This window comes from Mustela putorius, unplaced genomic scaffold, assembly GCF_011764305.1.
Source record: "Mustela putorius furo isolate JIRA1106 unplaced genomic scaffold, ASM1176430v1.1 tig00000139_pilon_pilon_pilon, whole genome shotgun sequence".
Classification (NCBI taxonomy): Eukaryota; Metazoa; Chordata; class Mammalia; order Carnivora; family Mustelidae; genus Mustela; species Mustela putorius.
Window position 1 is genome coordinate 8,068,043 of NW_025421293.1, and position 11,469 is coordinate 8,079,511.

General features: G+C 46.9%; 1 protein-coding gene across 2 annotated transcripts; it reads right to left on the reverse strand.

Annotated features, from left to right (window-relative positions):
- Positions 1 to 1,562: 1,562 nt before the first annotated feature.
- POP7 (POP7 homolog, ribonuclease P/MRP subunit) lies at positions 1,563 to 2,653 on the reverse strand. Of its 2 annotated transcripts, none has more exons than XM_004761550.3 (2): positions 2,510 to 2,653; positions 1,563 to 2,186 (listed from the first exon to the last, which is right to left on the reverse strand). In XM_004761550.3, the coding sequence occupies exon 2, from the start codon at positions 2,174 to 2,176 to the stop codon at positions 1,754 to 1,756; it is 423 nt and encodes a 140-aa protein (XP_004761607.1). In that variant the 5' UTR covers positions 2,177 to 2,186; positions 2,510 to 2,653; the 3' UTR covers positions 1,563 to 1,753. The 2 variants fall into 2 exon arrangements, with proteins under 2 accessions (XP_004761607.1, XP_004761606.1); XM_004761549.3 differs by having other exon boundaries at positions 2,427 to 2,652.
- Between the last annotated feature and the right edge of the window lie 8,816 nt (positions 2,654 to 11,469).

Genomic DNA, 11,469 nt, shown 5'->3' on the forward strand with positions numbered 1-11,469 from the left:
GTCTTATTTCTTACGTAACTCACTTCACTCGCAAAAAAGGTTTATCTACCTTCCTAATGAAATGGGGGAGCTCCTTAAAGGCAGGGGCTTTTTAATTGGTTTTGTATCTCCAGGGCCCACCCTGGGCCTTGGCCCACAGTAGGCATTCAGCATGTTTGTTTGAATGAAGCACTAGTCCTCCTGTAAGGAGTCTTTCTGGAGTTGCTGGCAGTCATCACCCAGAATCTAAGTCCCACGACAGGAATAACCAAGCTGGAGGGAAGGATTTTGACAAATGAGAAGCCTGATACTCAGAATCCCAAAGCATGCAAGCAAACTAGAGTAAAATTCTGTTGCTATTAGATCAGAGGCTTTCAAACTCTTGTGACTTGCATCCACAGTAAAAAACACAATTTATATGATAACTAGCCCGTGTGTAGTACACACAGATCTGTAACTGAAAAGCACTAACAAAACATTACCATTTCAGGTCTGTTTCTGTAAAGAGAAAGAACTTTCCAAAAGGCTAGGACCGAGTAAATTGATTTTGAGACCCGCAAATGGATCACACACTTTTACAAACATTGCTTTCGATGACTTTAGCTTGATAAACATGAGAAATCAGATCCCCTCACAAATACCCAAGCAAGGGCGCTTGGGTGGCTCAGTGGGTTAAACCTCTGCCTTCGGCCCAGGTCATGATCTCAGGGTCCTGGGATCGAGTCCCACATCGGGCTCTCTGCTTGGCGGGGAGCCTGCTTCCTCCTCTCTCTCTCTCTGCCTACTTGTGATCTCTCTCTGTCAAATAAATAAATAAAAATCTTAAAAAAAAAAATACCCAAGCAAAAAATACTTATTACCTCTCCTCTCCCACTAGAGCAGCCCACCCGGGTGCGTCTAAAGGGCTCTGCACCACAGCTGCTTGAAACCACTTGGGCCCAGCAGGACCCGGAATCAAATGAAGCAGTGTTACTCCCTGTCACAGAGCCTGACACAAAGGAGGTCCCAATCTTTGCTCCCTTCATCCTTAAACTCTCCCTTTCCTCATCTTGGGAACCGCCATCAAAAGCCAACTGCTGGGGTGCCTGGGTGACTCAGTGGGTTAAGCCTCTGCCTTCCGCTCAGGTCATGATCTCAGGGTCCTGGGATCCAGCCCGGAATCTAGATCTCTGCTCAGCGGGGAGCCTGCTTCCCCCTCTCTCTCTCTGCCTGCCTCTCTACCTACTTGTGATCTCTGTCTGTCAAATTAATTAATTAATTAAAAAAAAAAAAAAGCCAGCCGCTTCCTGAGTGTACAACCATCCCAGGCGCGCTTTCAGCAGCCAAGAGTGTACACCTTATCCACTCCACCTGCCTCTGAGAGTACAAAAAAATTCAAAGCAAACATTGGAATTCTCAGGCTTTTTCTTGTACTAAAGCTTGTTTTGTTACACTGTCCAGAGTACTATTAATGCACTCTGCTGAGGCAGAAAACACTTGGGGTTCCCTCCTGTACATACACACTTGTAAAGGTTCCTACTCTCCCTTGCCCCATACATACAGAATTTACACAGGGGAGAAACAATGGCAGTGGGGTGGCTGCATGCTAACAAAATTGGTAGTTTTTATTGCCTAGGACGATGGTTACAAACCACAAAGACTGGGAAGACCCACTGCTTGGGCCCAACAAGAGATAATACTCTCTCTCTCAATTCAGAGTCCTCTGTACAAGAGGAGCCATATCTGAGCCTAGTTAGGTGGGGGTGGGCGGGTAAGGTGGCCATCCTCATTTCCATTACTTGGGGGCAACCCTGAAGACCCGGATGTGGATGGCCGAGTTGTTGCGGATGCGGGTCAGAGGCTCTCGCGCATCAGTCTCTGGTTCCAGCTCATCGACCAGCTCCACGGTGGAGGTATTGGCAGCCACCTGCAAGGACCCGAAACTGCCCGCCTGCAGCTGTAAGGCAATGTTGATGGCACGGTTGATGGCCAGGCCCAGGCCATGAATGTAGATCTCACTGCACGAGTTCTGACCCCGAGCCCCTCCGTCCAGCAGCTTCTGGCAGCGGGCCAGCTGGGCCTTAAAGTCAGTCTTCATGTTGACATAAATGTCATTGGGTCTCCGGGGCAGGCGGTGGGGGAGCCGCTTCCGAAGGGTATACTCCACCGGGTCCAGCTCAGCCTCGACGGCCCCGCGGGGCTCTCGGTTTTCCGCCATGCTGTGTGCCCTGACGCGGATAAGGGAGATCAGAGAGAGGTGACAAGCGACTTCGCTGCCTTCCCTACCCTGTTTCCAGCCCAAAGGGTGCAGACAGGAGGGGGCGCATTCAACTCCCCTCTCGCCTCCCAGCCTCGGTCCCCTCCCCATCACCTCAAGCTCCCGGATCTCCCTCCCCCTCAGTGTCTATTCATTCTGGGCATCGCCCCCCACCTCAGGCCCCCACCGCACCCCCTTCCTCCGCGCCTACACTCTCCAGTCCACGGTGCTCTCCCCGAGCACGCGGCCCGCTCCCGGCCGAGCCACTCAAGTGCGGCGCCCACCCGCACGGACCGAGCGCGCAGCGTCGGACACACACGACCCGGGAAGAGAAGAAACGGCGGCGCTCTGCAGGATCGCGAGATCGCGGGCGCCGGGACGGCTCCGGGCTCCGGACGGGGCTGCGCAGTGCGCACGCGCGCCTGTCCCCGCGAACCACGAATCGCCTTCCCGGCCTCCGTTCTCCCCGCCCCTCTGGGCGCTCGCGCGACCGCGCGCTGCGTCTAAGTCACGCGAGAGCGACGGGAGACCCGCTCCTCCCTGTGTGCGCCACGCAAGCGGGGCGCGGAGGCAGGAGGCGTGTACCAAGTCAAAGCTCGGGAGGGTAAGCTTTCCTAGGCCAGTCCCAGTTCTTGGCCCACGGCAGGGTCCTGAAGCGGGGAAAGGGAGAGAGGAGACTCTAATAGGAGCGTGGAGGATTGGGGATAGGGGCTGACAGAGACAACCGGCGGGGCTGAGAGTTCAAGAGAAGGTGAAGGGGCCTGAAGGCAGATCTGGACTCCCGCGTCCATCGCAGTTCCGCCGGTCGGAGAAGGCGTAGCGGAGCTGGCAGAGCCGATCTCCCACCCAAGGTCCCTGCTGACGGAAGACGCTGCCTCCGGTCTCCCCTGTAGGACACGGGGACGCGTTCTTCTCCCCTGTCTCTTGGAAGGGCTGAGCCCCCAAGTCAGCCCTTGGGGACCCAAGCTATGAGCCCTAGGTCCAGCCTTCAAGGCTCCCCTCAGAGCACGCAGACCCTCCCCCACTCCCCCACCCCCGCTTTACCCACCAGCTAGCTCCTCTGCCTCTGCCCACCCCAGCAGGGACCTGCGCCCCCTGGCGGGCAGGGAGGGACGGCGCCTCGGGATTCGTGGCTCCCAAGGGCCGGTAGGGTTTCTCCCCTGGCCAGATTGGTATAGCTTTTGGAGAGTTCCCTTCAAAAATGAGTTAGACCATAAAAAACAAACAAACAAACAACGAGTTAGAACTGCATTGGGGACCTAGAACTGTTGTCTGCTTGAGTTGCCCCAGCACTCAAATGAGGATGATAATTCGTTTTGCAACTGTGAAACTCAGTATAACCCGGTAAACTCAAGCCTACACATGTGAGTTGGCATTTTTATGACCCCATTTGACTAGAGGTTGGAAAGGGGTCAGGTTCCTGAAAACTTCTCTCCCAGCACCATTTAAATCCTGTAGTTCTCCTTTTAGCCTCAGATTCTTCCATAATCACAATTTGGGGGTTTTTGTGGGGGTGAGGAGGAAAGGCTGGCCACAGCCCTGTTCTGCCTCCAAAGTATTTGAGCTGATTTTTTTTTTTTTAAGATTTTATTTATTTGACAGGGAAAGACACAGCGAGAGAGGGAACACAAGTAGCGGGTAGTGGGAGAAGGAGAAGCAGGCTTCCTGCAGATTAGGAACCCTGATGCGGGGCTCGATCCCAGGACCCTGGGATCATGACCTGAGCCCAAGGCAGATACTTAATCCTTGAGCCACCGAGGCGCCCCTTGAGCTGATTTTTTGATGGATAAACAGGAGTTCTTCAGGGAACTAAGGAATATTCTGGAAACACTGAAGGGTATTTTAAAGATTTTATTTATTTATTTGAGAGAGAGAGCATGAGAAGGGAGAGCTTCAGAGGAAGAAGCAGACTCCCCGCTAAGAAGGGAGTCCACCGGAGTCAATCAGGCGGCTCCCTGATCCTGACCTGAGCTGAAGGTAGTCCTTTAACCAACTGAGCCACCCAGGAGCCCTGAAGGGTATTTGTAAAAGAATAGAAGTGCAATCTAAGCTTCCCCCTCAAGAAACTAGAAAATGAAGCACCAAATAAAGCCAAAGGAAGAGAAGTAAAGAAACAATAAACAAAACCCAATAAAACTGGACACAAAAACAATAGAGAAGCTCAATATAAAAGGTGGTTCTTTGGAAAAGATCAATAAAGTTGATAAGCCTCTAGCAAGGCTGACAAAAAAGCAAGAACAAGAGAAGGAAAACTGGAGGTGCCTGGCCGGCTCAGTTGGTAGAGCATGCAACTTACTTATTTATTTGACAGAGAGAGAGATCATAAGTAAGCAGAGCAGCAGGCAGAGAGCTAAGGGGAAGCAGGCTCCCTGCTGAGCAGAGACGCCCCATGCGGGGCTCGATCCCAGGACTCTGAGACCCTAACCTGAGCCGAAGGCAGAGGCTTAACCCACTGAGCCACCCAGGCACCCTGAGCATGCACTCTTGATCAGGCATTGTTAGTTTGAGTCCCATGTTGGGGGTAGAGATTACTTAAATATAAAATCCTAAAAAAGAAGGAAGACCCCAAAAAAAAAAAAAAAAAAAAAAGAAGGAAGACCCAATTTATGATTACCAGAAACGAAAGTAGGGATAGCACTAAAGATCCTCATAGGCCAAAGATACTTACTTAGAGAATAATACAGGCATACCTTAGGGATATTGTGGGTTGGGTTCCCAACCACTGCAAAAAAGTATCACGAGAAAGTGAGTCAAATTTTTTTGTTTCCCAGTACCTATAAAATTTATATTTACATGATACTGTAGTCTGTTAAGTTTGCAATGGCATTAGGTCTAAAGAAGAGTATACATCTTGATTTGAAAATACTTTATTGCTGAAAAATGCTAATCATCCTCTGAGCTTTCAGTGAATTGTAATCACTGATTACAGATCACTGTAGCAAATATGAGAAGTTTGAAATGTCAAGAGAATTACCAGAATAACACACAGACACAGAAGTAGGCAAATGCCGGGAGGCTGGGTGGCTCAGTCAGTTAAACATCTTCCTTCAGCTCAGGTCCTAATCTCAGGGTCCTGAGATCCTTATGGGGCTTCCCTGCTCAGCAGAGAGCTGGCTTCTTCCTCTCCCTTTGCTCCTCCCCTTCTTGTGCAGGTGCACTTTCTCAAATACCAAAATTTTTTAATAGACTATTTTTTTTTAGAGATTTTATTTGACAGAGAAAGACACAGTAAGAGAAGGAACACAAGCAGAGGGTGTGGGAAAGGGAAAAGCAGGCTTCCCACCAAGCAGGAAGCCCGATGTGGGACTCAATTCCAGAACCCTCGGATCATGACCTGAGCCGAAGGCAGACACTTAATGACTGAGTCACCCAGGCGCCCTATTTTTTTTTTCCCAAGATTTTATTCATTCCTTTGATAGCATGTGCAAGGGGAACAGCAGGGAGAGGGAGAGGGAGAACCAGGCTACTTAGCAGGGAGCCTGATGTTTGATTCCAGGATCCTGGGATCATGATCTGAGCCGGAGGCAGAGGCTTAACCCACTGAGCCACCCAGGCGCCCACCAAGCAGAATTTAGTCCGAAGTTGCCAGACTGGTTCAATATTAAAAAAACCGATAGCTCTCATTTACCATATTAACAGGCTAAACAAAACAATGTATATGATCTTCCCAATCAATGCAGAAATAAACATTTAACATAATTTAGTATTCATTTATGAAAAAAACTCTCAGCAAAGAATAGAAGGAACTTCCTCAACCTGTTAAAGAATATCTACAGGGACACCTGGGTGGCTCAGACTGTTAAGTGTCTGCCTTCAGCTCAGGTCATGATCCCGGGGTCCTGGGATCGAGTCCCGCATCGGGCTCCCTGCTCAGCCAGAGAGTCTGCTTCTCCCTCTCCCTCTCCCCTTCCTTTTGCTCTCTCTCTCTCTCAAATGAATAAATAAAATATCCAATAAATAAAAAATTTAAAAGAAAAAAAAAAGAATATCTACAGAGGTGGGCCTGGGTGGCTCAGTCAGCTGAGTGCCTTTGGCTTAGGTCATGATCTCAGGGCCCTGGGATCGAGCTTCAGCCCCACATCAGGCTCCCTGCTCAGTGGGGAACCTGCTGCTCTCTTTCCCTCTGATGTTCCCCCAATTGTGCTCTCTCTCTCCTGACAAATAAATAAATAAAATCTTAAAAAAAAAAAGAACATCTACAGAAGTCCTACAGCTACAATCATACTTAATGGTGTAAAACTTCACTTTTCTCTTAAAATCAGGAGCTCTCGTGGTTAAAGTCCCAGCCAGTTCAATAAGGCAAGGAAAGGATACAGTGTAATAAGGCAAAAAAAAGATTGGAAAGGAAGATATAAAACTGTCTCTATTTGTAGATGGCATGACTACATAAATAAAAAGCCCCAAGGAATCTACAAAGAACTCATAATATTAATAAATGAGTTTAGCAAGTTTAACAGGATACAAGATTAACATATAAAAATCTACCGTATTTATATGTATTGTCAATAAACAACTGGAAACCAAAATTTAAAATACAATACAGGGGCGCCTGGGTGGCTTAGTGGGTTAAAACCTCTGCCTTCAGCTCAGGTCATGATCTCAGGGTCCTGGGATCGAGCCCTGCATCAGGCTCTCTCTGCTCAGCAGGGAGCCTGCTTCCTCCTCTCTCTCTGCCTGCCTCTCTGCCTACTTGTGATCTCTGTCAAATAAATAAAAATTTTTAAAAAATCTTAAAAAAAACAATACAATTTACAATGGGGGGATATACAGGGGGTGAGGAGGGAAGTAGGAGCGAGAAGTATTTAGGTGTATGTCTGACAAAACATGTATAGGATCTGTATGCTAAAATCTACAAAACCCTGATGAAGAACTCAAGTACGATCTAAAGCAATGGCGAGATGTCCTTATCCATGTACTGGAAGACTGAACATAGTAAAGATACCAGTTCTCTCCAAACTGAACTCTAGGTTTAAGGCAATTCCTTTGAAATTCCCAGGAAAAGTCTATGTAGTTATAGACAACTTTATCATTGTAAAGTTAATATGGAAGGGCAAGGAAAGTTAAAGAAATTTTGAAAAAGTTGGATTTGCACTACCTGATTTTAAGACTTACTACTACATAAACACACTGGAGACAGTGTGGTATCTCCCAAGGGATAGACACACAAATCAATAAATTGGAATAAAGAACCCAGAAATAGAGTCACACAAATATAGCTAGACAAAGGTGCAAAAGCAGTTGAAAGGGGAAGGAATAAGTCTTTTCACCAAGGTGCTCAAACAATTTGATAAAAAGGCAAAGATTTGAACTTTAGCCCTATGCCAAAAAATTAGCACAAAATGGATCATAGGTCTAAAAAATGTAAGATTATGAAAATTTTAGAAGAAAATAAAGGAAAAAATCTTCATGAACATAGGGTTAGGTGAAGAGTCCTTAAGACAACATGAAAAGCACAATCTATTAGAAGAAAATTTACATTTTATCAATTGTATCTCAAGATGGCAAAAAGGGGAAAAATAAAAAAGCTTTCATGCTGTGAAAGACCATATTCAGAGAATGAAAAGAGAAGCCATAGACTGGGAGAAAATATTTGCAAATTTATTATCAGACAAAGGACTTGTATCCAGAATAGAACTCTCTAAACTCAAGCGAGAAAGCAAAAAACCCGATTAGAAAATGGGCAAGTCTTGAACAAACGCTTTGGCAAAAAGGGTGTATAAGGATGGCACAGAAGCATGTAAGAGAGTCAGCATTGTTTGCCCTTAAGGAAATGCAAATTAAAACCGTGATGAGGTGCCACCACGTGACTAGTAGAATGTCTACAAGAAACAGTCTTGACTTAATGATACCAAGAGAATGCAGGGGAACTCAATGTTTCACACACTGCCTGTGGGTGATGTTAAATGGTCCAGCCACTCTGGAAAATAGTTCGGCAGTTTCTTCTAAAATTAACCAACATTACATACACTCAACATACAACCCAGTAAAAGCACTCAAAGGCATTTAAAACGTGTTCATGGGGCACCTGGGTGACTCAGTCATTAAGTGTCTGCCATTGGCTCTGGTCATGGTCCAAGGGTCCTGGGATTGAGCCCTGGGTCGGGCTCCTTGGTCAGCGGGGAGTCTGCTTCTCCCTCTCCCTCTCCCTCTGTTGCTCCCCCTGCTTGTGTTCCCTCTCTGTCAAATAAATAAATAAAATCTTAAAACACACACACACACACACACACACACACACACACACACATTCATGAATGTCTGTAGCAGTTTTATTTGTACTAGCCCCGAACTGGAAACACCCCAGGTGTCTTTTGATGGGTAAATGGTTAAACAGAATGGCACATCCGTACCAAGGAAAAGTCCTCAGCAATAAAAGGTGCATCAAGAAGACTTGATAGGGGTGCCTGGGTGGCTCAGTGGGTTAAGCCTTTGCCTTCGGCTCAGGTCATGATCTCAGGGTCCTGGGGATCAAGCCCCACATCAGGCTCTCTGCTCAACAGGGATCCTGCTTCCCCTCTTTCTCTGCCTGCCTCCCTGCCTACTTGTGATTTCTTTTTCTGTTAAATAAATAAATAAAATCTTAAAAAAAAAAAAAAGAAGAAGACCTGATAGGCTATTGGAGTACCAGTTATGTCACAGGATACCGAGCTGAGCAGCTCACAGTTCTGTGTGGACGGCCAACAAGATGAGCAAAATAGTGTGCCCAGAGCTAAACGGGCAGCATGTACCGGATTTAGTGGAGCCCCAAGGAGGAACAGTCAATATGACCTTGGGGAGATCTAAGGTTTCCCAAAGGAAGCAGTGGCTAAGCTGAGATAGGAATGTCTAGCAGTGGGGCTCAAGTCTGTGCAGTCCCTCCTGGTACAATCGAGAGGTCTGGAAGGACTGAGTCCTGTGAGCTGAGGAAGAAAGAAGGAACCAGCAAAGGACTCAGAAGGAGTCTTAGGTAGGTAAAGAGGTAGGAGGAAACCCAGGGAGTATGGTGTCCTGGAAACTCGGTGAAGAAAGCATTTCCTGGAGGAGGGAGTGACCAGCTGTGACAGACACCACAGACAGGCCACATAAGATAACGGACCAGCGGATTCAGCAACATGCAGGTCATTGATGACTTGACAAGCTGTTAGGTTTGGTAGACCAAAAACTTGGCTCATGGCAGAAAGTAACTCTTGCAATAAATTCATGTTGAGGCCCATTTTGTCTAGTAATTAACAATAAACACAGACTATGAGCTATTACTCCAGGGGCTTCTGGGTGGCTCAGTTGGTTAAGTGTCTGCCTTTGGCACAGGTCATGATCCTGGGGTGCTGGGTTGGAGCCCCATGTGAGGCTTCCTGCTCAGTGGGGAGTCTGCCTCTTCCTCTTCCTCTGCCCCTCTTCCCCTGCTTGTGTTCTCTCTCTGTTGCAAATAAATAATTTTTTTAAATTAAAAAAAAAATTTTTTTTAAAGAGAAAGAGATGGCAGGACCCAGGGGGAGAGGCAGAGGGAGAGGGAGAAGCAGATTCCTTGCTGAGCAGGGACCCCAGTGGGGCTTAGATCCAGGAACCGTATGATGATGATCTGAGCTGAAGGCAGATGCTTAACTGAGCTACCCAGGCGCCCCAATAAACAAATTCTTTAAAAAAATTTACAAAAGGGGTGCCTGGATGGCTCAGTGGGTTAAAGCCTCTGCCTTTGGCTCAGGTCCATGATCTCAGGGTCCTGGGATCCAGCCCCACATCGGGGCTCTCTGCTCTGCAGGGAGCCTGCTTCCTCCTCTCTCTCTGCCTGCCTCTCTGCCTACTTGTGATCTCTCTCTCTGTCAAATAAATAAAATCTTTTAAAAAAAATTTTTTTTTCAAAAAAAAAAACCGAACTATCACTCCTTTACTCAGTATATGTGTCTTTTCATGAGATCTGAAATATGTTCTCTAAACTTTGACATCCAGATGAATATAAAGGTTCATGATTTAGGTGGGTGAAGTCAGGCACTATAATAAACTGATTTGACATTAAGAGGGCCCTAATCTTTTTGCATTTCATTGAAGACAAATACCACAGAGGACTCTGCCAATAGGAAAAAAAGGCAGAGCTTGGCCATTTAGACTTGAGACCTCCCTTTCACCTCCATTAATCACCTAACCAGTTTCTTTTTGTAGTTCAAGAACGTGCCTATTTATTTATTAATTTATTTATATTTTACTTATTTAAGGGAGAGCAACAGAGATAGTGACAGAGATAGAGAGTGTGCCCAAGCAGGGGGAGCAGCATCCTGAGGGAAAAACAGACTCCCCGGCTGAGCAGGGAGCCATACACAGGACTTGATCCCAGGATCCCGGGGACCATGACCTGAGCTGAAGACAGATACTTAACTGACTGAGCCATCCAGGTGCCCCCAAAACATGCCAATTTAAAGCAACAAAGACCAAGACATTTTACAGCCTAACACCTGAATAAACAAAAATATTTTAGGTCTACATGATTTTTTGGTAATTCTCTTTTTCATTTTGTATGGGAGATGCACAGTTCTGATTTCAGTTTCCATTCTCAAAGAGGGCACTGAACAGATTTACCTTCCACAGTGACTTCAGCAACAGGGGAGCTGCAACATGTTTCCCAGTTTTACAATTGGGGGAGATTACCTGGCCAGGGTCACAAATTGGAACATAAGGAACCCTCGGTGATCAGTCTTTTTTCTTTTATTATTATTATTTTATTTATTTGACAGGATGAGAGAAATCACAAGTAGTCAGGCAGGCAGAGGGAAAGGAGGAAGCAGGCTCCCCGTTGAGCAGAGAGCCCAATGGGGGACTCGCGATCCCAGGATCCCGAGATCATGACCTGAGTCAGAGGCAGAGGCTGATCAGGCGCCCCTGATCACTCCAATCTTGTACCCTGGAGTCCAGCATGTGCTCCTTGCCACCTACTAATGGGTGCTATGGTGGCATTCAAAGCCCTCAGCTGAATTTCCACTTCCCTTCTTATCCAGCTAGCAATCCACGAACTCTTCTCCAATCAGTTGGATTGCGGCTACTGTAAAGCAGACCCATGCTTTTCCTACACCTACCCAAATGCCTTCCGTGTAGCTCAGCATAGGCCCCCATCATCTCCTACAGACAGCATTCCTCAGAGGTCTCCCCGCTTCTCCTATACCATTTCTCCACCAAAATTTGCAATCTGGCATTTGATAATTAACAATTGAAACATGCTAAAACCTTACTCATTCAGAGATTAGCTAGGCTGCTTGGGAACTTGAATCGCTTGGGCACAATCTAGAAAA

Coding starts and splice junctions, on each gene's coding strand:
- POP7 (XM_004761550.3), bottom strand. CDS start 2,176: ATGGCGGAAAACCGAGAGCCCCGCGGGGCCGTCGAGGCTGAGCTGGAC.